The sequence below is a fragment of the Epinephelus fuscoguttatus genome, linkage group LG22, assembly GCF_011397635.1.
Source record: "Epinephelus fuscoguttatus linkage group LG22, E.fuscoguttatus.final_Chr_v1".
Lineage (NCBI taxonomy): Eukaryota > Metazoa > Chordata > Actinopteri > Perciformes > Serranidae > Epinephelus > Epinephelus fuscoguttatus.
The window spans coordinates 37,213,799-37,241,617 of NC_064773.1; the positions used below are offsets into that span (position 1 = coordinate 37,213,799).

The 27,819-nt window shown below is 41.5% G+C and overlaps 1 protein-coding gene across 1 annotated transcript in view; it reads left to right on the forward strand.

Moving 5' to 3' along the window:
* Window positions 1–27,819, forward strand: part of LOC125882999 (putative ferric-chelate reductase 1) — a 333,018-nt gene that overhangs the window by 42,649 nt on the left and 262,550 nt on the right. The window contains exon 4 of the mRNA XM_049567087.1: window positions 17,653–17,750. Coding sequence (XP_049423044.1) covers window positions 17,653–17,750 — 98 coding nt within the window. The remainder of the gene's footprint in view (window positions 1–17,652; window positions 17,751–27,819) is intronic.

The window sequence follows — 27,819 nt, forward strand, 5'->3', positions numbered from 1 at the left end:
TCTGTTGTCCCATGTAGGACCGGGGGATGTCTGGCAAACATCCCCCGGTCCCATGTAGGACCGGGGGATGTGCAGCATATCTATACTTGTCTTTCAACCCCTGCAGGGTTGAGCCACAGCTCCATCCAGTTCAGTTGCTCACCACCTGGGTTGGCTTGGGCCCCGTACCTCTCCACTGTGGTGGCCTAAGGTTGTAAAGAAGTAGAAGGGCTAAGGTGACTACATCTTTGCCGGTCAGGATCAGTGTTGCTGGGTTGATGTTATGTCGTGACACGTGTCGTGACATGTCATTCATCAGGCTCCACCCACTGTACCTATACAGTCCAGTAGCGCCTGATAGAATGAATGTTATGATATTGTAACTTTAGGTCTATTAGCACAGGTGAAGCCCTTTTCGCTCACATGCTGCTCGCTGAAGAGGGTATAGGATGCTAGACACAGGAATCCGCCTACCTATATACTGTGAGGTCCACATGTATTTGGGTTGGCACATCCTGACTGGCCAGCTACGCTTACGCTTTTCTCAGTGTGCAAGTGTGAGGTTAGAGCATGGAAACATGGAAAAAGCTCATCCCTACAACTCAGTGAGGGTGACAATGTGTCTAAGTCAAATTTTTGGGATAGCAGCCATATTGGTAATATGCAAATTGGAGAGCATAAATTAAATATAATATGAAAAATAGAAAAAAGGAGTGCTTCATTTGGTGGATAAGTAAAAAAAACCTTCAAGGTACTCTTTGGTGCCGGGGTGATAAATTGTGGCCAAAAAAGGAGGTGACCAAGGCATTCTTGAGGTCCAAAGATTAAAAAGCCTTTATTTGAAGTGGCTAATACATTATAAAAGATAAAATGCACCTACGCGTTGTGGCACACAGCCTTCATCAGGGTGACAAATCAATCGTGACGACACAGGTGAAACCTATATAGGTAATACCAGGAAGTGACATCATGAGCATATGAACAAATGGGTGACCCAAATGAGGGGAAAGAGAAAAAAAAACAAAACAAAAAAAAAACACAAAGAAAACAGAAAACACATTATCCATGACAATACCAGGAAATAAATACCCTTATAACCTAAGCTAAATCTAAGAAATTTAGATTTAGCCCTGTCGGACTATTGGAGGAAGGAAATGATTCCTAGAGGATTGCAAATCAAAAAGTTCCCATCCTTTGGTCACGACAACCCTGACTTCAAACAGAAATGGGAAGCAATTTTAAATAAGTGCTCACTGGATTTGATTCTGTTGTTGATTGAGGAATCCAAATGCCAAAAGGATTCCCTAAATGCAGATACTGAGAGCATTAAGGCTGATATTGACCGTTTGGCATCAGAGTATCAGAAGCTTCCTTTTGAAAACAAACTGAAAGAGGACATTGACAAACGGCATGGTTTTCAACAGAGACAGTGATGACTACAAGGGAGGTACATCTGTTTACTCCTGGACACACAGCAATGCAGTGACAAGGGGGTTGGCACCAATCATCAGACAAATGATCCATCTGATTTTTTAGACATGCCATACAACACAAGGGGTGCAAGGGACGGAAGACACGGAGGGGGAGGAAGAGCAAGACACACAGCCCATTCTCAACACCAGTTACTGCCCAGGACGCGCTCCAATAACCAGAACAGCACGCAGTGATGAACCTGTCGGACATACCCTTTTCCAGTGAGTGCATCTCAGCTTTGTCAAAAGGTTTGTCTTTTGCTCCCACCTACAGGGCTAATCAGTTCCAAATTAAAGTTGTTCAGATTTTATAAGAATATGCATCTGAAGATGTGGTATAAGCAAAGTCCTCATAATGCTATTGAAAGAACATCTCAAATACAGAAGGCCACTCCCAAACCTATGTTCAAACCTAAGTCAGCTTTTCACCCTGTCATTAACAATGTTAGTCTCAAGCAATCTTGCCAAGCAAGAAAATGAAGCCATCACATGGATGTCAAAAAATGAAAATCTGATTGTTCGCAATGCTGATAAAGGAGGAGCTGTTGTTGTATGGGGGAGAGAAAAATATGAGCAAGAGGCCTACAGACAACTGAATAATACAGACTATTACTTACCTTTGTCCTGCAATCCCTTAGAGAATATGAAACAGGAATTGGCTTTTATTTTGGGAAATGCTAAAGAAAACAAGTGGATCTCCCAGCAGGAACATGACTTTCTCCTCCCTGCCTATCCCAGGTTGCCAGTTTTTTATCTGCTGCCCAAAGTACACAAGGATCCCATCAAACCTCCAGGAAGACCCATTATCAGCAACACTGACTCCATCTCAGAGCCTGCTTCAAAGTATGCTGACCACTTTTTCAAGCTTTTTGTGTTCAAACTGCCCTCATTCCTAGAAGTCCACTGACACACTTAACAAGCTATCTGAACTCACAGATATTGGTCCTTGTTATATGGTCACGATGGATTTAGAATCACTTTGTACCAACATTATACATCGTGAAGGTTTAGAGGCTTTACAACATTACCTTCAACTCAGACCAGAAGAAATTATGCCCCCTACTGATTATCTTGTGCAGCTGACAGAGTTGACACTAAACAACAATGTTTTCCTCTTTCAGGATAAACTTTACCGGCAACAAAAAAGCACTGCTATAGGGGCATGCTTCGCTCCCAGTTATGCCAATTTATACCTTGGACGGTTGGAGGAGCTTCACATACTCTGTCCTGCAAACCCTTTCTATGAGAAAATAAAGTGATATGGGAGATACATTGACGACATTTTGTTGTTGTTCTCTGGATCTGAACAAACAAACAAAAGTCCGTACACTTCAGCTCCCTTTTTAGGTCCATTTATTCCATCATCATGGAGTGACGTTGCGGGCCACAGGTGCCCTTCTTCAGACTGAAAAATACCGCTGAGGACGCCATTTTTAAAGCTTGACACAGGTCACGTGACCAATAAGACCGTGATAATACAACATAGAAAAGATAACACTATACACAGCACAAAAGAAAGAAACATCAGGCTGTAAGGCCATCATACTCAGTTGGCTAAATGTATAGAGGCGCCTCTATAAAATATTCAGTACTTGGGATGATGAAAAGATACATTTTTTAGAAAATCAGTTATCATGTTTAGTACACCAACATTTTTTTATAAACATTTTTTACCACCTTTTTAGTGTTAATAATCCAGGTGAAAGAACATGGTCAAGCAAGTATATATATACACATATAAACACACATAGTGCATAGGAGGACACAGAACGCAGCAGTACAGGCCAGTGTAAGTTAACACCAATTATTTTGTACCAGATGTTTTGCAAGCAGCTCAGAGTCCAATGCTCACACACAAAAGTTCAGAGTCCAGTGCTCCCACAAGAGCAATACAGAGTCCAATCTCAGTCCAGAAGCTCACATAGTTAGTAGTCACAAAAAGGTTTGATGTTAAAGTCCTCATTGAGCCCCTTAGGTGACAGAGTGTCTAGTGTATAATTCCAGTACAGTTCCCTTTTTAAGAGGAGGGTGACTAAGGAGTTTTATCTCCTTGTCCAGTTCTTGTTTGCATCTTTCACATTCCTGAAGTAATTTGTCCAAATTAATGTTCTCTGGATCTGAAAATGAACTGTTACAATTTCATAAATATGTCAGTTCTCTCTATGAAAACCTCAAATTGAGTATTGAATACTGTAAAACAGAAATCTACAGAAGTGCATTGCATTCACTGGATTAAAAAAAATTAGACACCTTATTATGAGAAAGAATCTCGTAATTACGAGAAAAAGATCTCATAATTACGAGATCCTGATGTCGTAATTATGAGAAAAGATCTCGTAATTACGAGATCAGGATCTCGTAATTATGAGATCAGGAATGGTGCCACATTGGCCACTGCTTCGCTCAGAACCACATACTGCACATCCACGAAGGGGGTCGGAACTACTGTAACCAGCTGCCACTCAGGTGGTGACGAGTAACGTGACCACTAACTTGTCCCCAAACTAATGTATGTTTCTGTTAGGCTTATGTGTTTCACTAACGTTCTTTATGTATTATGAAGAATGTCAGACTGGCCAATCAGTGGCAGAGTTGGGCCCGGAGTCACAAACAGCGCATTTCGACTGATACAGAACCAAATCGTCAGAACACCGGCACGGTGCCGGTTCCCGAACCTAATTAAGTAGGCTACTTAGGCATGAAAGACAATCTGACATTCTGTTTGTTATTGGTTATTTCTTTAAAAAACTATGACTTTATTCTCATAATATTATGACTTCAATCTCATTAAATAATGACTTTAATCTCATAATTCAACTTTATTCTCGTAATATCATGACTTTTTCTCAGTTATGACTTTATTCTCGAAATCTCCGAATTTTTTTTTCTTCAATGTGGCCCTAATACTCTGTCGTAAATCTCTGATTCAATTTGAAAGTTATTTCTCAAGACAAGTTCTGTTATTACCTTGTCCGCTTTTATATCTTAACAGGAGCTGGCCACTACCGCGGTGCTGAAACTAACTCAATTGATGTCAGGCACATCGATCACCCACCACTTCATCAGCGCATGAGTCACACACAGCCTACTTATTTTTCGTCTTATTATTATTTTTCTTCTGCCAGATTTCGGTGCGTAACTTGTGCCACAGCTCTGATCGCACACAGGGTCTTAATAAAACATAGATTCAAGATTCAATATGCACAGTAGTTTCCCTGCAGAATGAAATTCGTTCTTTTCTGTCACCAGTTAACGCCAAACAATATAAATCTGAAGTATGAAATACATCAAAATATATACGGTGCCCATTGTTGTCCTTGCTTAGTGTAATACTCTGTCATAATTATGAGATCTTATCTCGTAATTACGAGATCCTGATCTCATAATTACCAGATCTTTTCTCGTAATTACGAGATCTTTTCTCGTAATTACAAGATCCTTATCTCGTAATTATGAGATAAGGTGTCTAATTTTTTTTTTTTTTTTTTTTTTTTTTTATCCAGTGAATGCAGTGCGCTTCTATAGAAATCAACTTCCTGGATTTGAAAATTTTAAAGACTGAGAATGGCTCACTTCACACTACCATCTACAGAAAAAGTTCGGATTGCAACACAATTCTCAGGGTGGACATTTTTCACCCCCCCAGTTTGATCAAAAATATTCCCTTTGGACAGTTTCAAAGGTTGCGTCGCATTTGTGACAAAGATGATGATTTTGAGGAGAAGGCTGTGGAGATGCATGCTAGGTTTCAACAAAGGGGATACAGGCCCAGTCTGCTAAATCAGTCTCTCAACAAAGCCAAATCTCTGGAGAGAAAAAGGCTCCTCTAACAGTCTCACAGGCCTCGAAACACCAAGCAAATATACTTGTCACCCAGTACAGTCGAGAAGCGGCTCAGGTCAAGGAAATCATAAAACGCAATTGGAGCATTATTGAAAGTGATCCTACTCTCTGTGAAGTGTTTACAGAGACCCCAGCCTTCTCCTGCAGACGAGCACCTACCCTAAAGGATAAATTGGTACACAGTGACCTGGCTCCCTTAACCAAGCCTAGCTGGTTCCTCAGACCCACAGGCAACCATCCATGTGGGAACTGCAACTTTTGTCGTCACACTGTGAAAACTAACACATCTAAAGACACTAATGGACCCAGGACATACCACATTCATCCATTCATCAATTGTAACACTACACATGTTATATACAAGTTGGAGTGTGAGTGTGGTTGTTTTTATGTGGGGCGCACTAAACGCAGACTGAGGGACAGGGTGTCTGAACATGTTTATGCCATCAGGACTTCAAATGACAAATATCCCATGGCTAAACATTACAGACAGGCTGGTCATGGTGTAGCAGCTGTAAGTCGGTTGACACAGGCTGAAGGACACCAGTTTGTCAGGATCTGCAGTTTATTCTCTATAGGAAGTAGCACAGTACACACATACACAGCTACAGGCTCCATCAGTCTCCATCACAACAGCTTCCAAAGTTTTTTTTTTTCCCCTTTGTGTGTGTTCCAGTAAAGTAAAATAAAATAAAATAAATAAAATATTGCCACAAATAAAATGTATGCACATTAACAACTGTATGTATTTCTTCAGAGTAAAAACAAAAAATTAAAAATGCATATTGAATAGAAACCTTATTCCCTTTTATTAAACTAGGCTACTACTTCAATATGAATGCAGTCCAAGTGACACAGAACTTTTATGCACAACAATGAAATTATTACACATAACAATACTATAACGCACCTATAGAAAGTAGCACAGGGGCAGTCAGTACACACAGCTACAGGCTCCGTCAGCCTCTTGCAGCGAGTCAGAGGACATGCAAATTAGACAAAATCTCCGACGGATTTAACACAAAAAACGGCCGTTTTACAGACCAAAAACATCAACAAAAATTCAGAAATATGTCAACAAATGTATACTACTACGTTTCATACAGTTTAAGCCACAACAGATTAATATTATGCATGTTAACTCAGGAAGAGCACCAATGAAATGGAACTATGCAGACACTGAATAAAGTGTACTACACAAAAAAATAACAGAAAGGTTTTGAGAATGTTCACCCAACATAAAAATAATATGAACAAATATTAGCTCAGCTACATACTCCCTGCTGAACTTCTCAAAACTGCTCTAGTCTGGTCACGTGACTGCGTAGGCATGGCACGCTAGTCTCTCCCGCATGTGACAGACCTTAAAAGTTAGTATTTTGCCTCTAAATATTTATATACAGTCCACGGAACCCCGGAAAAGGTGTGTAACATATTAAAGTGTGAATGTCAGGTGTTGGAAACCGCAAAGAGACAAGACAGACTGCAAAGAAGCGTGATATTGGTTGGCGTGCTGCCAAACAAATCATGGCAGAGGAAGACACACCGGCCTGGGCCCTACATCTGATCGCGGAGGTCTCGAGTATCAAAGAATCATTCCAACAAAGGTTCGATGAGCTCAATGCATCGATCAGTGGACTAAAAAAAGATACACGGGCCACTTTAAACAGAGTTACCAACGCGGAGAAGCGGATTGGAGCTTTAGAGGACCAGATGGCCGCGGACTGCAAACATTTAAAAGACCTGACCAAAGACATGGATTCACTGAAAGCCAAATTAACCAGCCTCGAAGCTCACAGCAAGAGGAACAATATTGTTTTGGTGGGCCTGGAAGAAGGGTTGGAGGCAGGTGATCCGAACAAGATGACAAGCGATGTCCTGAGGTATATTTTGGACTTGAAAGATTCCGACATGATACCGGAGGTGGAGAGACATCACCGGAGTCTACGTCCCCGTCCGGGACCATCCGAACCACCTCGCCCATACCTTGTGCGGCTGCTGAGGTGGAATGACAGGCAAAATATCCTGAGAGCAGCGGGGAAGAAAAAGCAGCTTACCTGGAAAGGTAAACCACTTTCCGTATTCCAGGATTTACCTGTCGATATTAAGAGGCAGCGCGCAGAATACGCGGACATCAAGAAGAAACTGCGGGGCACAGGACTACGATATGGACTGCTATACCCCGCGAGGCTGATAGTCTCCATCGAGGGGGACAAACATATTTACAATAATCCTGCGGAGGCGATGAGGGGTTTGAGGATCAGGCTGCCTTCGGTTTTTGGTTAATGTGACTCGAATGAGGTATGATCGCACCAGCAACTGCCAAGTAAGCTAAACAGTAGTTAAGTTACTTTTTTTTTGTTTTGTTATAAATTTATTCTGGTGCGAGTTACGTGTAGGATCTTGTGCCAGGATCTTGTGCGTTCTTTGCATTTGAGTTTAAGTTTAATATTCAAGAGGGTCTTTTGTTATGTTAAATTGTTTACATTTTTTTTTGTTTCCCTCTTGTTTTGGACGCACCGATCCAGCACTAAGTTTAAACATATGGTCTGTTCATTGCGGACAGCTGTGCCTTTTAGTTTGCTCACGGACAGGGGATGGACATAGTTTCTATCTCTTTTTTGTTTATTATGTATCTGCCTTTTGGCTTATTTTGTGTTTGTTGGTATGTGTTTTGTGTATACTTCCCCTTCGTGTTGGTGCAGAACATGGATAGCTCCTGGTTATATTTTTATTTCTTAGCCGTCTCTTGTTTGCTCTATCGTTATAATGAAGCAATGTGTGATGTGATTCATGTTAAAAATGTGATATGGCTACTATTAAATTGATTAGCTGGAATGTAAAAGGGATTTCAAATAAAACAAAAAGATATAAAATTATTACTCATTTGAAATCCCTTGGTTGTGATTTGGCAATGTTACAAGAAACACATTTGAAGGATGCTGAATCTGTTAAGCTAAGACAAAGGTGGGTTGGCCAGGTCTTTTCAGCACCAGGTACTGGGGCCTCCAGGGGTGTCAGTATCTTAATTGCAAAACGAATATCTTTTAGACTGTCACAGAAAATTGTTGATAAAGATGGTAGGTATATAATTATATCAGGTCTGTTACAAAATGAAAAGTGTATTTTAGTTAATATTTACGCTCCTAACATAGGTCAAGCTAAATTTATATCCAAGTTGAATGTGATTCTTTCGGAATTTGCTGGAGATCCAATTTTTCTAGGAGGAGATTTAAATTTGGTTAGTGACCCGGTAATGGACAGGTCTGGCCACCCGCTCGTATCTGATGCTGCATCCTCAACAGCACTTAAAGAATTGCAGAAGTCCTTAGCGTTGACTGACATATGGCGTGTAGTAAATCCTCAGGCACGGGAGTATACATTTTATTCTCATGCTCATAATTCATATTCTAGGATTGATTATTTACTTTTATAACAATCTGTTGTGGAGAATGTGATTGACAGTAAAATTCACAATATTATTATTTCAGATCATGCTCCCATATCAGTCCTCCTCCCTCTTTCAGTTAATAATCATAAAAGTAAGCAGTGGAGATTTAACAACTCGTTGCTTAAAGATGCAGAGTTTGTGTCCTTGATAAGAGAGAGAATAACAGACTATATAAATGTTAATTTAAGATCTGTGCCCTCAATACAAACAGTATGGGAGGCATTTAAAGTAACATGTAGAGGATGGATAATTAGCTATTCTACAGCAAAAAAGAAAAGAATGATAATGAAGAAAAATAAATTAATTTCAGATCTTAAAATGTTAGAAGCACAGCATATGTTAGATCCCAACAATTTAAGACTCAAAAATGAAATGTTGATTTTAAAGGCAGACCTGCAATCAATTATTCATGAAGAAACAGCTTTTGCACTGTTCAGACTTCGTAGGAAGTATTTTGAAGCAGGTGATAAAGCAGGTAAAATGCTCTCATTAAGGTTAAAACAACTTGTAAATCGTCAAATGATACCATTTATATGTGACAGTACTGGGTCAGCTATTTATGAGCAAACACAAATCAATAATGCCTTCAGAGAATTTTATTTTAAACTCTATCAGTCTGAAGGCTCCAAGAATGAGAAGGATATGGAAGCCTTCTTTAAAGACATACCTTTACCAACATTAAAAGAGGAGGAGAGAGAACATTTGGAGGTACCTGTCTGTGAGTCTGAGATAATTTCTGCTTTGAAAGCCCTCTCATCAGGGAAGGCACCAGGCAATGATGGGTACACTATAGAATTTTATAAATGTTTCCAACATGATTTATCTCCACTTCTTACTTTACTATTCAGTGATATAATAACTAATCAGTCTATGCCACCGACCATGCGCCAAGCCACAATCTCTTTGTTGCCTAAACCCGGTAAGGACCATTCACAAATGAGTAATTTTCGCCCTTTAAGTTTGTTAAATAATGATTACAAGTTGTTTGCTAAGATCTTAGCAATGCGTATAGAGTCAGTCGTTTCTTCATTGATACATCTTGATCAAGTTGGGTTCATTAAAGGCCGCTTGGTCTCTAATAATATGAGGAGACTCTTCCATGTCATGGCAAAAGCAGGCTCATCTCAGCACCCAGCGATAGCTTTATCGCTGGATGCTGAAAAAGCCTTTGACAGAATAGAGTGGCATTATTTATTTTATGTTCTATCTAAATTTGGTTTTGGGCCCCTTATTATTAATTGGGTGATGGCACTATATAACAAACCAACTGCATCGATCAAAACTAATGGTATCATTTCTGAACCTTTCAACCTCTTGAGGTCGACTCGACAGGGCTGTCCCGCCTCACCATCCCTCTTCATTCTTGCTCTTGAACCTCTGGCTTGGGCTATACGAACACAGAAGAACATTACTGGGGGATGTGATTTTAAAGCTAATCTGTTCACAGATGATGTTTTATTAACGTTATCCAAACCATCTCAGTCCATTCCACAGGTGATGAAGTTGATTGATGCATTTGGGAAGTTTTCTGGTTATAAGGTGAATTTTAATAAGAGTGACGCTATACCCCTAAATCATTTGACCTATCCTTCACATCTTGGTACCGCCCCTTTTCAGTGGAAATCACAAGGCATGAAATATCTTGGTATAAACATTCAAACCCCTATAGATAAGATTTTTGACTTGAATGGGCCACACCTCCTAAAGTCAATTAGGGAAGACATTAAGAGATGGACAGTTCTCCCCATTTCATTATGGGGTAGAGCAGAAGTGATTAAAATGAATATTTTACCAAGATTATCATTTCTGATTTCAGCTATACTTAAATTTCCCTCTCATTGGTTTAAAGAAATTAATAAGATTTTTACTGCTTTTTTGTGGAGGGATAAGAAACCCAGAATAAGTTACAAAAGATTAATGAGACCAAGAAGAACTGGTGGTTTAGCAATACCGGATGTCTACTCATATTATTTGGCTTATAATGTAAGATTTCCTCTGTCATGGGCCTATACATGTAAGAGTGATGTTGGCAGTTGGAAATGGATCGAAGAGAAGATTATATCTGAATATGATAAGTCTGTCTCTTTATCAGCATTATGGTATCACCCTAAAATCACCCTGAAAATGGACAATCATTTAATACGATTTTCTTGTGAGATAGTTAAACTTATACAAAAACGTTTAGCCTTTGATGGGGCATCTTTGCCATCATGTCCCATATGGAACAACCACCTTCTACTGGCTGGACGCAGACCATTGATAAACAACAAATGGCAGTGCTGTGGCATAAATGAATTGGGGCAGATTGTGAAGGATGGAGATATGGTACCTTTTAACGAGTTAAAAAAGTTGTACAATCTAAGAGATGTTGAATTTTTGTCATATCTACAGTTAAGATCAATTTTAAGGTCACACATCTCCAAGAATATGCCCATGGGGCTTAATAGAGAACTTGATAATAAATTGAGACAGATTGCCTCAGGAAGGAGGGTAGTTTCAGCAGTGTATGGGTTGTTGTGCCTCACCTCTTCGGACAGCCTAGCTTCCATCAAACATCAGTGGGAGAGGGATTTGGTTGTATCCCTGACTTATGCCCAATGGGAGTCTGTTTTAAGAAATACAACTATGGTATCTAAATGTGCTCGATATAAAATTTTACAAATGAAAATCGTGCATAGGGCATACATTACACCATGTAGACTACAAAAAATTGATCACTCCCTTTCCCATTTATGTTGGCATGGCTGTGGTGGGGTAGGATCACTTATGCATCTGTTGTGGCATTGTCCCCCAGTGAGATGTTTTTGGGACAAGGTGATATTAAGCTTGTCTTCTATTCTAGATGTGAAAATACCTTTGTGTCCATCAGTTTGCCTTTTAGGCACAAGGATAGAAAGTATACAATCAAAGCTTACACACCATATTATTGCTCTAGCTTTTATGTCAGTTAAGTGTATAATTCTGATGAATTGGAAATCACACAAACCAAATTGCTTCAACATAGATAATTGGTTAAAAGACTTTCTGAATCTATTATCAATGGAACGGGCAGCTTGAGCTCTTTTTGAATATGACCATGGTGGTGATGGACCCTGGATTTTTATAAGATCTTATCTAGGGAAAATGGTTGAAAACGGTGATTGAACTTTATGGTATCTGTTCTGCACCCCCCCCCCCCCCCCTTATGTCCTGTTTGATTTTGTATTTTTGTATAGTACTGATAGTACTGTTGTTGTGTTATTGTCTAACAGTATGTATGTTATATGTGGTATGTCAGTATGTCGTCTTTTGTTATATGTCAAATCAAAATTATTAATTAAAAAAAAAAAAAAAACTGCTCTAGTACAGGTTAGTAGCTGAATCCTAGGTAATACTAGCACAGCTTATTATTCTCTAACGTACATCTTTACATCCGACATAAGCGTCTCCCAGTTAAAAGGGAAAGTGAGTATAAAGAAGTTGGTCAGACTTCTAATATCCACTTGTTGAAGAAAGTGCCCTATAAACAATCTCATACTGATAACTATAGATAGAATAGATAACTGTTACCCTAACTTTGAGCTTACTCAAAAGACTGCACATTCACAAGGAATTTAGGACTATCCTGGTGACATAACAACCTGGTTGTTACCTACAAAAATAGTCTAGAGTCTTGGCAAAACCACTGATCATGTTGCTGGCTTGTGCGTTTCTTTTTCTCTCTTGACTCTCTGGATGACTGTTGCTTGGTTTTAACTGTTCCCCACTGCAATTAGTCTCAGCCTCACTGCTGTTGTCTCTGTCTATTTCAGTGTGCAGGTTTGTCTCATCTCCGGTATTCTCTATAGCATGAACATCTGGCTCAGCATCAGTACTTGAATCCACGCCAACACTGCCACTTGCCTGTGGCTTCTGAATGTCTGATTCAGGATCAAGGGTCACCACTTGAAGGGTTTCAGGGGGTGCATGTTCTCTCTCTGGAGAATGTCCTGAGGAAGTAGTCTCTACTACCCAGCTAGCAGTGCGTTCTGACCGGTCAAACTCAGACTCAGTCACTAGGAGGCTTCCATTTACCTCACTGTGTTCTTGACTTGCCTCAGAGCCACTGTCAAAAGATGACACCGTTTCATAATCCATCTCCACTGGCAGGAAGTTGGCTTGCAAAAGCAGGTTTCTGTGGACAACTCTCTCTTTTCCAGTGCCTTGGTGTCTGATGCGGTAATGTGGCACCTTGAGTCTTTAGAGAGTGTAGTGAGTGTAGAGTGTAGATTCCCACCTGTCAGCTAGTTTTCTGCGACTGCGTCCACCCTTGTTTGCCACGAGAACCTGATCTCCCTCTTCAATGTCTGTGCCTTTCATACCTTTGTTGTACAAGTCTGCTTGGCGCTGCTGACTGGAACTGGCATTGACTTGGGCCAGTGTAAGGGCTTCCCAGAGGTCATCCCTCATTCTCTTGACATAACTGTCATAGTCTGTGATGTCGCTGTCTGTCTCCACACTGTGGAACATAACATCCACTGGCAGTCTGGGGATCCATCCATACATTAAATAGAATGGAGCATGTGCAGTTGACTCATGAGCTGTACAATTATAAGCAAAAGTCAGTGTCTGCAGCATTTGTGGCCATCTCTGCTTATCCCTGGGGGGTAATGCTCTGATCATGTTCCCTAAAGTTCTGCTGAATCTCTCGGTGTGGCCATTCCCCATGGTGTGATACGGGGTTGTCCTTGACTTTTGACCAGCAATCTGCAGCAACTCCTGAATCAACTGACTTTCGAAATTTGCGCCCTGGTCTGAATGGATCCTCTGTGGCAATCCATAGATGCAAAAGTATCTATCCCACAGCTGGCATGCGACTTGTTTTGCTGACTGGTAGGAACATTTGAAGGCATGGGCCATTTTAGTGAAGTGGTCTGTTACCACAAACACATCCACACTCCTACCATTGGAGTCCTCAGCAGACCAGAAATCCAGGTAGACAAGCTCCAAGGGGCTTGTGGTCTTGATACTTTCAAGTGGAGCTCTCCCCTCAGGCTCCAGTGTCTTGCTAACAACACAGCGCTTGCAGACTTTCACATATTCTCTGGCATCGCATTCCATTTCAGTCCAGAAGAACCTCTGCCTCGTCAGGTGCAAAGTCTTGCTCTAACCCTGATGGCCGGCATCGTCCTGGACACCATGCAGAACATCGCTGACCAAAGAGGAGGGTACAATGTACTGATGCCGCTTTTTTCCAGTTAGTGAGTCCTTACTCACCCTGTATAGGATGCCATTAAGCATACTTAATTTCTGCCACTGCTTCAGGGTTTTGAGTACCTTTAATGACAGTCCAGCTCTCTCTCTTCTCGATGGCCGTCTCCCGCGGGTAACGAACAAAATGACCTGCGACAGTGTGGCATCCCTTTCCTGTTCATCCTGGAGCTTTTGGAGTGAGAAGACAGGCAGAGTGTCTTGGCCTAGTGGGACTAGCTTCTCCAGGTCTTGAGCAAGCCAAGAGACCACCCTTTGCCTGGGACATTGATCCCACTCAGCATGACCTGCCAGGACTGCAGATACTTCGCCATCAGTCAGAGAGTGATGTTCCAAGTTCCCTGGTGGAGGTGGGCATTCAACACTCTGATGGTTGGCACCGACTCTGAACACCTCCTGAGCTATACTCTCTTGAACTTGTTGCAACTCTTCCAACAGCGCTTTATATGACTCTTTCATAAGCCTCTGACAGACAGTGTTTTGGACAAAGGGTTGCCTGCTCAAGGCATCAGCAACAGCGTTCTTACTGCCAGGTATGTACCCATCTACCCATCTTTGCTCACATGCGTCGAGTTTAGGTTTCGTGAGAATGTAGGTTAGCGGATTATTGTCCGTCCAAACAGTAAATGTGTGTCCCTTTAGCCAGTGGCTAAATTTGTCACAAACGGACCACTTCAGTGCCAAAAACTCCAGGCGATGAGCAGGATAGTTGGTCTGAGCACGGGTGAGTGCCTTGCTGGCGAAGGCGATGGGGCGTGCTTTACTTTCGCCATCCTGGATCTGGGATAATACGGCGCCCAAGCCATCCTAAGAGACATCTGTGTACTGAAGGAGTGGTCGGCTGAAATCAGGGTGTGCAAGTACAACAGACTCCAAGAGTGCAGTTTTCAACTGTTCAAATGAACTCCGATGCTCCTCTGTCCAGTTGTTTGGATGTAAATTCTTGAATACAGCAGCACCTCTTGCATTTCCCCTTTTTCCTGTTGGTGTGGCAGTCAATGCAGACAACGGCTTCACTATGCACTTGCACTGAATATGGCACTGCCTCCCAGAGCTGCCAAACAGTCAGACTGATGGGGCAAAGGATGTGCATCCTTGATTGTGCGTGCGTTCAGCCAGCAATAGTCCACACATATTCAGAGATCCCCATTCTTTTTCCAAACAAACACTAGTGGGGATGCCCACTCACTGCTGGACTTCTGGATGATCATCTCTGTGAGGACCTGTCGGAGTTTGTGGTACTCCCCTGGTGGGACGCGCCAGCAGGGGAGTCTGAACGGACGTTCATCAAACAGATGTATGGGATGGACAAAGTCCTTAGCCAGCCCACAATCAAGTTTGCTCCTTGAAAAGATGTCTTCATACTTGCGGATCAGTCGCTGCAACTCACATGAATCAATGTCCAAATCGTCCAGTCCCAGTTCATGCAGAGTGTTATAAAACTGGGACAAGGAGGGTGATCAGGGCTGTTAGCTGCTTCATCAAGCACTTGACTCTGCACTCTGACTTCTGCGGCTGACATTTACTCAGGGGTTACATCCAGATCCTCAATGGCAATGCAGATGGACACGTCTGCCACCTTGGTGTGACACTTTAAAGTGACAGCTTTGTCAGAGGTGTTCAAAGTCCTGACTGGTACCCATCTGTCGCCGTTAATGGGTGCTACAGACCTGCAGATGATGATGATGTCTTTTTTGTGGAACTGTGCTTTAGATGGTTCAACCAGAATAGCACTGCCTTCAGAAAGCAGTGAGGCTGCAGGCAACTTGCCCCAAACCAGGTGCTCTTGGGAGAAGAGTGACTGCTTGAGCCAGTTTGACAGTCCCAAAAAAATCTGGCATTGTGTCACCTCTCCACCTGGTGATGCCGGACAACATGTTGAGAAACTGCATTATCTCAGGTGCGTCTGTTGACTCAGGTTTGCACAAAACGTGCCAGAAGTGGGGAGACTGTTTGAACTGTTTTATGAGGTGTCTGCACACTGAATGTACATCCATACACTTCCATCTTCAGGTTGTGAATGCATTTGGACCTGACTTGAGCTCCACCCCAACCAACAAGCACAATATCAGGGTGAGTGCAACTGGGCTCTGATGCTAATCCAACATTCTTAAGCATCTGCTCAGCCTCTTTTCTAATGGTGCAGGCCATGGAGCCAGAATCCAGCAGAGCTTGCAATGAAACCTTATCATCCACCTGTGCATTGGTGTAGAACAGACTGTCAGATTTATAGAGCTGAGCAAAAGGTTTTGCCGGGAAGCTGTGCCTACGTCACTCGTGCATGTTTTGTGTGTCGCTAATTAAGGCCCCCCCTGCTACAACAGATGAAATGGAACTATGCAGACATTGAATAAAGTGTACTACGCAAAAAAATAACAGCAAGGTTTTGAGAATGTTCACCCAAAATAAAAATAATATGAACAAAATATTAGCTACAGTCAGCTACAACGGCAGCCACAAAACACTAAAAGTCATGGTCATTGAAGTGGTCCCTACTTCTCGTAGGGGGGCGGGGGTGATTGTCTCAAGCGCCTTCTACAACGGGAAACGTTTGGATTTTCCAACTGAAGTCCATGACATATCCAGGCCTCAATGAGGAAATTGATTATTCTCCTTTTTTATGATTATATTTCTTTGGCAGGGATCTAAACGGTGTATACATGCCTTAGATTTAGCTTAGGTTATAAGGGTATTTATTTCCTGGTATTGTCCGGGATAATGTGTTTATTTGTGTACTTTGATGCTTTTTTCTTTGTGTTTTTTTTGTTTTGTTTTGTTTTTTAATCTTTCCCCTCATTTGGGTCACCTGTTTGTTCATATGCTCATGATGTCACTTCCTGGTATTACCTATATAGGTTTCACCTGTGTCCTCATGATTGATTTGTCACCCTGATGAAGGCTGTGTGCTGCAATGCGTAGGTGCATTTTATCTTTTACAATGTATTAGCCACTTCAAATAAAGATTTTTTAATCTTTGGACCTCAAGAGTGCCTTGGTCACCTCCTTTTTTTGCCATAAATATAATATGATTTTAAAATAAATTATAAATCTGAGTATCCCAGTATCTTTCTAATGTTTAAATATCTGAAAGTTTCCAAATGAGTTTCTTTTTTTCTTTTTTTAAATATTCTAGGTTGGAAATATGCAAATTAGGGGTCCAGATGCATCCAGACATAAGACAGAAGCAGTCAAATGTATTTCTTATGATCAAAAAACATAGAATAGACACAAAGCTTGTATTTGTAATTCATCTTTTTCAAAAGTTACAGCCGAAAAGGGTTTTAAGGTGGCAGCCATATTGGACTTTGTTGACATGGTCATCAGAATGCCAGTCTGCAATGCCATCCAGATTTCTTCTGCGTATATTAAGTTATATGTGTACTAAATTTAGTGCTTTTATCACAAATTAGAATTGTCTTGAGCTATGCAGCCCCACTTACTGTTAACATAAATTTATAAAAAATTTTTTTTTTTGTGTTTTGCAACTTATGATAACTGGTCCTTCTCTGCTCAGTACTGATATAACTAACAACTACCAATATTCTGCTGCAGATTTTGAGGCAGGCCCACATATTTAATTTTTTTTAATGATTGAAACGCATACTTAAAAAACCCCCCATCTAAATACTAAATACCTTCCTTCTTTTTGCCTTTCTCTTTCTATGCATGTGTGTCCAGAACTCCGCTGTATCCCACACATCAGAATCTTCTAAGACCTCCATTCAGGTGACATGGAGATCAGAAGCATCAGAGGACGCAAAAAACATTCAGTTCCGGTAAGGTTGAATTAAACAATTCTGTTGAATTTTATTCCATTATTTTCTATTGCAATGCTCTTTTTTTTTTTTTCAACCTGTCTGCATTAGTCTTCATAGCTTAGCGCCACAAAAGGGTGTAAGCTTTTTATGAAGACTGAGGCACTGTTAATCTTGCAGTCAAGTATTTTATACCCATACTGTGCGTGGTTGTGACCGTCACCCTCCCTGGAGACTAGCCTATCAGCCTTTATTGGAAAAACTTCCTAATATGAGCCAGAGAGGGCCGTGATACACCATAGTATGTCAAGGGGAAAGTAAGGGACAAGCAGGGGGGACTGAGGGACAGGTGCTTAAGTCCTGAGTTATATAGCAACAGTGCATGCGGAGAAGAAGGAGAAAAAAACAAACAAACAGACAAACAAACAAAAAAAACCAGGAGGAACAGGCAAAAAAAGAAAAAAGAGAAGTCTATACTGAACACCAGAAATGTGAGAGTCCTGGTGGTGGAGGAAAGCCCGATTGTGGAGAAGAGTTGCCAGCGCAGTGTGGTAGGTCTGAGAAGCAACTGAGCCCCTTTTGAGTGATCCCATCGGTTCTTTGCGATGCATCACGGAGCTGAAGTATCGAACATGCATGCGTGTATTTGAACCCTCCCAGTGTGTTTATGAAAACCATCACCAGGGTCCAGGGCCAATGTCCCACCCCTGCGGGGGAAGGCAGGCGGCAAGGCACCCCAAGGCCGCAGGAGCGCCCAGACCAGACGCCCAGGGAGCCGCAGAGGCCACAGGACACCACGCGGACCCAAGGACCCGGGGCGGCAATGGCCAGTCCCCCCCCAAAGAGCCAGAGACACACCCCAGATGGGCGGGGCAGGAAGGCCTGCCCATCTGGGGTCCCCCCCCCCCCCCCCGTGGTGCATTAAAATTGAGGGACATAGGAGACAGATGGGGGCAAGGCTGATGGCTACAGCACACTGCTGTCCTGCAGCCTGTGCAGCCATAAGGCACCTATAACCTGTTCCCATCTGTCCCCCAAGATGTAGGTGTGTGTGGTGCTTTAAAATTGGAGGACAGATAAGGATGGGTTGGGGGGCAGCATGGAGGGTTACAGGACACCACTGTCCAATAGCCTGCCCCAACGTGAAGCCCCCCAGTCCATCAGTGGTCTGCACCTCAAAGAGTGAAGGTATGTGGTGCGTTAAAAGTGTGAAATGTGTGGTAAGTGCACTAAATGTGGTTTAGGAGGCCAGACCAGTGTAGGCCTGGCCCGAGGGCTGGATGAGAGGGGCTAGAAGGTGGTGCCAACCAGACCCCGGTGCCGCGAGGCCCCCAAAGCCCATGGACAGCAGGCCAGTTGGGCCCCAAGGAAACTCAACGGGCCCCCACGAACCCTGTCTTCCAAGCAACTGCAGCGTCAGGCCCCTGCAACGGTCTCGACCTGGGTCGCACTGCCTGCAGCAAACCGACCTCCAGCAGAAGGACGAGGCACACCACCAGGATGCACGGATGACGAGGGGACGTGGGAGGAGCCCACCCTCCCCGCACCAGGGGCGGAAACAGCCCCCCAGGGGGGACCGGCCACGCCGCCCCAGGCCCAGGGAATACAAGGAGACCCCGCCACCCCCAGGCACACAGGGCGAGCAGTCCAGACGCACCCGCCCCCCAGGGGAAACCGCCTGGCCCCGCGATCCCCCGCAGAGCCAGGGAGCAGGCCCGGATTCAAGGGAGAGAGGGTGCACCTAACACATGCTTAAGGCCTTGAATTCTGATGAACCGCTGTGGTAATATAGTATATTGTGGTAGGAGAGATAGAGGAATTAGGGGTTACATCATTAACAGAAACACATTACATATTACACAACAGTTTATCTTGAGTTGTAATATTTATATGTACAGGTGGCATATGCTCACAGGCTGAGTGGCACTATACAGACACGTTTAGTGAGTGGATGAATGGTGACCATTTTTCTGTAAAGTATGTTAATTGGTTTCTGTGGCTAGCAGATATTTTCTCCAGCGAAATATGTTCTGCAAGGAGATTCAGAAAATGGTTGATGTTGAGGGTCTGTTTATCTTTCCAATTGACTAGGATTGTTTTCTTGGCGATGGCAAGAGCTACAAGAAGAGAAATGCAGTGGCTGTTTGGGAGGTCAATTGTCGTCAGGTTACCAATTAAGCACAGGTTGGGAGATAATGGGATCCTGCAGTCCAAAATGGAGGAGAGTTTTTGAGTGACTGTTGACCAGAAGTGCTGGACGGGTGAACATAACCAGAGGGCATGAAAGTAGGTGTCTGCAGTGTTCTGAGTACACTGAGTGCATATGTCAAGATTGACTGAAGCCCATTCTATTCATCTTTTGTTGGGTGATGTGTGTTCTGTGGAGTACCTTAAATTGGATAAGTTGTATATTAGTGTTTCTTGTCATCTTAAATGTATTTTTGCATATCTGAGTCCAGAAGTCAGGGTCCAGTCATACACCCAGCTCCTTTTCCCATTTTAAAATTGGTAAATGTATAGAACTGGTCTCTGACAGTAATTTATAAGTCTTAGAAAGGTTATTTTTATTTCTTGGAGAAAGCTTTGTAATATGTTTGGCAAATTCTGGTGGCTGCACAGTATCCTGAGGCGCTGGAATTCTCTTCTTGATTGTTTTTATCAATTGTAAATATTGTAGAAAATTTCTATTTCTTATTTCAAAAGTTTGAAATAAGTTTGTGTATGTCATAAGTATATTGTCTTGGAAAAAGTGGTGGAGATGAGTTACTCCCTTCATCTCCCATGTGCTAAAATGGAGAGATCTTTTGTTAATTTCAAAATCCGGGTTGTGCCAAATTGGAGAGAGCAAGCAAGGTTCTATTTGAGAGTTTGTGATTTCTAGTGTTTTCCACCAGGCTGACAAGGTGGAAGCAATCATTCGGTTCTTAAAACAGTTATGACGTCTGAGTGTAGTGGTGATAAACGGGAGGTCAGAGAGTTTTATGTTGTTGCAGTCCGCCTGTTCTAGTTCGAGCCAGGAGCTGTAGTCTTCGTTAGGATATAACCATCTGGATAGGTATTGTAGCTGGTTAGCTAAATAATAGTGTGTAAAGTTAGGAGCGTCCAATCCCCCTTCCAATTTGTTTTTCTGAAGGGTGCTTAGGCTAATTTTTGCTGTTTTGTTGTTTGAGTAGAATTTTATAATTGCAGAATCTAACGACAGGAACCATTTTGATGTGGGTTTGAATGGAATCATGGAAAAAAAATAGCTAATTTGGGGTAGAATTAATTTTAACTGTGGCTATTCGTCCCAGGAGGGAGATGGGAAGATTATTCCAGCGCTTCAGGTCATCACAGTTCAGATGGACCAGGTCTGATAGTTTGGGTGAAATATTTATGCCAAGATATCTTATGTTGCCCACAGGGATAAAGAATTTTTGGTCTGCAGAATTCTGAGAGTTCTCCATTATTGGCAGTATTGTCGATTTGGACCAGTTGATGGAGTAGTCGGAAAGTTTAGAAAAATTTGTTATGAGATTAAATACTTCATGTAAAGACTATTCTGGTTCTTGTAGATAAAGTAAAATGTCGTCGGCATATAGATTAATTATGTGCTCTGAATCTCTATACTTTTGTTTTCTGTAGTAACATTTAATTGGACAATTTTTATCATATAACTGTTTGAATATTCTTAAAAATTCATCATAAGCTTTGTCAGTATCCACTTCATTATGCACTGATTCCCAGTTCTGAGCTAATAGATCATTTTTTAAAGCAATCATGGCCTCGTCCGTCCTAACCCGTCTGTAATGTGGTTTATTGTCCTGCTGTTTTTTTGTGTAGTTGCTCTTGTATACCGTAAAAACTGGAAGGTGGTCACTGATGTCATTTATTAATAGTCTGCTTACTGTATCATTATCAATGTCATTTGTAAATACATTGTCAATTAATGTAGCACTATGAGAAGTTATCCGGCTTGGTTTGGTGATTTTGGGATGTAGACCAATGCTGTACAGCGTGTTGATGAATTGTTCTGTCTTTATATTATTATTGGGATTTAGTAAGTCAATACTGAAGTCACCGCAGACAAACATAACTTTATGGCTCATTTTAGAAAAGTGTTCCTCCATCCAGTTTTTAAATATATCAATATCAGATCCTGGTATTCTGTATATGCAACTCACAATGAGATTTTTCTTTTTTTCCACACATATTTCTATTGTGACACTTTCAAGAACATTATCCACCACTGTTGACAGTTTTTCCACCACCTTATAATTGCAGGTCATATCAACAAACAAGGCTACACCATCACCGTTTTTGTTTTTTCTGTTCATACAAATCAAATCATATCCTTCAATTTCACAGTCCATGCCTTTTTCATTGTTGAACCAAGTTTCAGATATTGCAATTCTGTTGAATGGCCGTGTGAAGTGACTTAAATAATCTTTAATGTTGTAGAAATTGACATATAAACTTCTGCTGTTAAAGTGGATTATTGAAAGTTTGTTTTCAGTATTAACTGTGTTGTTGAACTGTTCGTCTGTATAGTAGTGGCAGTTGTTGACATTCAGGAAAAAATTGTTTTCTGGATCAATGTCTATTTCAATATCATGTGGCTGGTGTTCAGTGTATTGAAGAGTGTTTATCTCCAGGTGATCAAGTTCATCAATCCTTTGTAATATATGATTGGCTACGGGATGTGTATATGTGTTGTGTTTATAGTCATATGAGAGTTTTAAGGTTCAGCATACAGTGGTCGGAGATTAATGTTTCTAGGTAGTTTTTTCTTCTCTGGCTCTGGCAGCTCTCAACTCAGGCAACAGCTCCTTCCTCTTTCTTCTTACTGACTCAATGTAGTCCTCGTTAATGTAAATTTTGGTTCCTTTAAGAGATTTGGTGCGTTGCAGTATGGTTGTTTTGTCCTTGTACCTGAGGAACTTCACAACAATGGGCCTTGGTCTATCGCCTCCAGGTTTCCCTGAGCGATGGGCTCTCTCCATCTCGATCTCTTGCCGAAGTTGTAGCTTTTCGGCTAGGACCCTCTTGATTTTCTCCTCCGTCTCAGCCCAGGTTTCCCCGGGTGATTCCTCGATCCCATCAATCACCAAGTTGCTTCTTCTGGATTGTCCCTCCAGATACTCCAGTTTATCTTCAGTAGCCAGCAGACTTTCACAGACTTTAAACACATCTGACTGCACTGAGTTGTAGAGTTCAGACTGTTTAGTGTTAACGGTTTTGATTTCATCAATGTCTTTCTGTGTAAATTGCAAGCTTGTTTTTATGTCTTGCAACTCTCTTGAGAAAGAATCCAGTCTGGTAGTTGTTGAGTCCATAATGATCTTGATAAAACTTTTGAAATTGTCTTGTTGTTGTTGAAATAGTGTTGAGAACATGTCCTTTTGCTGATGGAGCAGCTCATTAACCTGGGCGAGTGACACGTACTCCTCGTCCGGTTTATTCTCCGCTTTGGATCCTTTTGGTGGCATTTTGTCGCACTCTGTTGGTCTGTCGGAGTTTGCAAGCAGCAGTTTCTCCAGCTGATGCGTCTGATGACGTCACGTCGACGAAAGCGACCAATCACAGCGCCAAGTGGCAAAAACAAACCAGACTCCCGGAAGAGATGCACACAAATCAAAAAGAGATTCCACTGAAAAAGCGTTTACTGTTCTTATTCAGACAAACACACAATGTTGCGTGAGCAAAACCGACCTGCTACAACGCTAGTATAGCTCAGCTTACTCATCAGACAGATACACGTACACACGCAGTCGGGTGAGCCATTGTGAAGCACCCAACCCTCCTAGGGGTTAACCTGGCATGTAGTTATGGGACACCGATCAAACAAAGCCACACGAGCAAGCAACAGCCAGCAACCGTCAACCTGGTAAATCAACCACACATGAGACAATTAGCACTTACCTCAGTGAAGTCGACCGCGGAGAGGAGCGGCTAGCAGCTAGCCGGCGAGTTAGCAGTACAGCTCCCAGAGCCAGCAGCACAGAAGAAAGTGCAAACTTCCCCTGAGCCACCGGCCTGTAAGGAGAGTATAGCGACTCAAGCCGGCAAGATCAAACCGGGGGACACCAAAGCAGATCTGCAGTGTTACCCAAAACAACAGCCAGGGCTTCCCACACAGGTAGGCAACAGGTAGCAAACACAACTAAACACAGCACGAGCAGCATCAACGAGCAGCGTGAACGAGCAGCGACATTGATTCTGCGTGATAATAATTTGATTGCTGCTGTATTCATGTGAGGTCTTATACCTCCGTTCTTTTTGATCTCTGTCACTGTCCTGAAGAAAAGTGGTGCTAATATTGTCCAGAAATGTTTTATAAATTCAGCAGGAAAGCTGTCTGGTCCTGGAGCCTTACCTGTTGGCATTTTGTCTAATGCGCTCTCTAGGTCATTCATAGTCAGGGGAGCATCTAAGATGTTTCTGTGTTCAGTGGATAATTGAGGTAAATTTAGGTTATTGAGAAAAGCCTGAATATCTTCTGGGTTTGGATTATTTACTGTTGAATATAAGTTATGGTAGAAAGTATAGAAAATCTGATTAATCTCCTGAGGAGATTGTGTGTAATTGCCGGACGGCCCATGGATTGTTGCTATCAGAGATTTTTCTTTACTATATTGGAGCTGATTAGCCAGAAATTTTCCTGATTTGTTACTGTGTTCAAAGTTATTATCTCTTAGCTGCTGTACAGTTGCGATTTTGTACACTGTAATTGGCTCCATACTTGATCACTTGGATTGTTTGCATATTCCTGTGTTAGTTGTTTAATTTTTTCCCTTTTTTCTGCTTGCAATTCCTGTTTCTTCTTGTAAGACGAGAATGATATAATTTTTTGGTAACACTTCATAAGTCAGCCCGCATTTTAGGGTGTACCTCTCGCCCACTTTCCCGGGAGTTAGCGTATAACTCCTGGGAACTTAGATGTACTTTCCCGGGAGTTAGACCATAATTCCTCCTGGTTACTTACCACATACTTTCCCAGGAGTTAGAGTATCCCTTGCGGTCACTTACCACATACTTTCTAGGGAGTTAGTGTATAACAACGCGGTCACTTGGCACATACTTCCCCGGGAGTTAGAGTATCCCTTGTGGTCACTTAGCACATACTTTCCCGGGAGTTAGAGTATAACTCGTCAGTTATGTAATTTCCCAAAACTTCTGGTTTAATTTCCTTATATGAATCTGTATATGTATGAAATGCAACAAATGCTTTTGCCCTTTGCTCATGGCAGTTGATTTTGTCACTTTTATGTAGCCATGTGTCATCAGGCAATTTCACCCACACTCCAGGGTTTTAATATTTATGTTTTGTTTACATTTCATTGAATGAGTTTGAATATGAATATGTCAAGAAATGGGTCTATATTCTGCAAATTACCTAATTAACGGGCAGGCTGGAGTACAAAGCAAACTTACCCCTCTCAAGTGCACATCTCTGGAAGTCTTGTAGTGCCATCCAAGGACAAAACACAAACAATACAGTAATGTAATAATATAGCCTACATATATCTTAAAATACACAATAATGAGTCGTGAAAAGTTATAAAATGTTTTTATTATTTAATTACACAGAAACCACATGGTAGGTGCTGTTCTCACATGTACAGCGTACTTTCACCAAAGCCTACAGGGAAACTAGGCAGTACTTTACACCTAAGTATATACTAGCAAAAGAGACTGGGCTGGATGATGAAGTTTGCACTGTTTGCCCATCCTTAGTCTGAAAGTGCTTGGTAATTTCACCAAAACTTACAGGGAAACTAGGCAGTACTTTACACCTAAGTATATACTAACAAAAGAGACCGGGCTGGATTATGAAGTGTGCACTGTTTGCCTGTCCTTAGTCTGTAGCGTGGCACTCAGATGTTAACCCTTTAAAAACAGTTAGTTCAATGCTTCACAAGGTAACAATATTACCAGAAAATAATACAAAGACGAATCAAAGTGTCCCTGACAAAAAATAACAGAGTTCCACCAGTTGTCTTATTCAAGTTCAGTTTTGTTCCTTCTGTTATAAACTGTTCAGTTTAGTTTTAATCCTTTATTGTGACAAATGCACTTTTTAAGTCACAAGTCAAGTGGAAAAGGTTGTTGTGATACTACTACCACACTGAAGTGTGATGCTCAAGTGATGGAGATGGAAGAATGGATGGGCTCCTGTGGATAACAGGTGATCTTGATCCAACTCCTTGGGTCAAGGCAGAGATCAGGTTCATGGGTGGCTCGCCATCTCTCTCGTCAGGTAGAATCTCAAATCCACATGTAATTTTCCATAGAATCTCAAAAACCTCACCTGTGTAGAAACAGAGCTATTACTATTTTGCATCATCAACTTCAATTGTTTTATGGCCATAATCAATATCACATAAATACATCACAGTAACACAAAGTGAGCAGATGAATAACTTTTAACTGTACAGTTTTTCTCAGCATGGAATACTTTATCCTGTCTTTACATTTCACATCATGAATTATTAGCCTATTAATCCATAACTTGTGATTATTAAGCATATTAATCAATTACAAATAATACATATTTCCTTCGAACTACAAAGTTAATGTTTTTAACCATTTGTTTAACATTTTTCAACTTAACTTTGAATAACAAACTCATGTATGTTATTAACACACATATTTCGAAACTGTGGGCTACACCAGTACACACACTGCGTTACGCTTGACTATTCATCGTTAATAACATCCATAACCAACTGTAATAGTGCAAATGTATACAGTACACTACTAACACAAATACAAACAGCAACGACCTCGAGGCAAAACAACTGTAGCACTTTACTGTTAGGAGTAGGTCGCAACGCCAAGTTAGTGTGGTTTAACAGTTGGAGGGAAGCACACACTTTACACGGCGGCAATATCATCTGCAGCACGAGCTAACATCGCTACCTGCGTTGGCATTACTCACCAAGACGTTGATAAATGTGGTAAAACTCCCGTCACGCAGGTCCTCGGTTCCTCCCTCACGTTTCCTGCAAGTATCTCGGAGTGTTACCTTTGTGTTTACATCAACATTTCACACCGTACACATTGTGTAATTTCACTTGTTTCTCCTTGTCGTCTGCTCGTGTCATTCCTGCGCCTATGAGTACAAGCTCCTCGCTGAGAGGTGGGACTTTCTACCTTAAACCAATGGGAAGTGTGCACCTCCCTGTTTGACCAATGACAGCTGGTCTAAGCACAGTGACTGTGATTGACACCTTGTTTGATCAATAAGACTATGCCAGAGCGATGAAGTTAGATTGACAGGTAAAAACAAACAAACAAACATTCAAGCAACTTGAAGACAACTGAGGGATGATACGGGAATATTGTAAGAAATAAACTCTACTTCTCTGTAAGTAGAAACAAAGGTGTCAATCACAGTCACTGTGCTTACCACCTTTGTTTCTACTTACAGAGAAGTAGAGTTTTTTTTAGAGTTTTGCCTCGAGGTCGTTGCCGTTTGTATTTGTGTTAGTAGTGTACTGTATACATTTGCACTATTACAGTTGGTTATGGATGTTATTAACGATGAATAGTCAAGCGTAACACAATGTGTGTGCTGGTGTAACCCACAGTTTTGAAATATGTGTGTTAATAGCATACATGAGTTTGTTATTCATAGTTAAGTTGAAAAATGTTAAACAAATGGTTAAAAACATTAACTTTGTAGTTCAAAGGAAATACGTATTATTTGTAACTGATTAATATGCTTAATAATCACAAGTTATGGATTAATAGGCTAATAATTCATGATGTGAAATGTAAAGACAGGATAAGACAGGATGAGAAAAACTGTACAGTTAAAAGTTATTCATCTGCTCACTTTGTGTTACTGTGATGTATTTATGTGATATTGATTATGGCCATAAAACAATTGAAGTTGATGATGCAAAATAGTAATAGCTCTGTTTCTACACAGGTGAGGTTTTTGAGATCCTATGGAAAATTACATGTGGATTTGAGATTCTACCTGACGAGAGAGATGGCGAGCCACCCATGAACCTGATCTCTGCCTTGACCCAAGGAGTTGGATCAAGATCACCCATTATCTGCAGGAGCCCCTCCATTCTTCTATCTCCATCACTTGAGCATC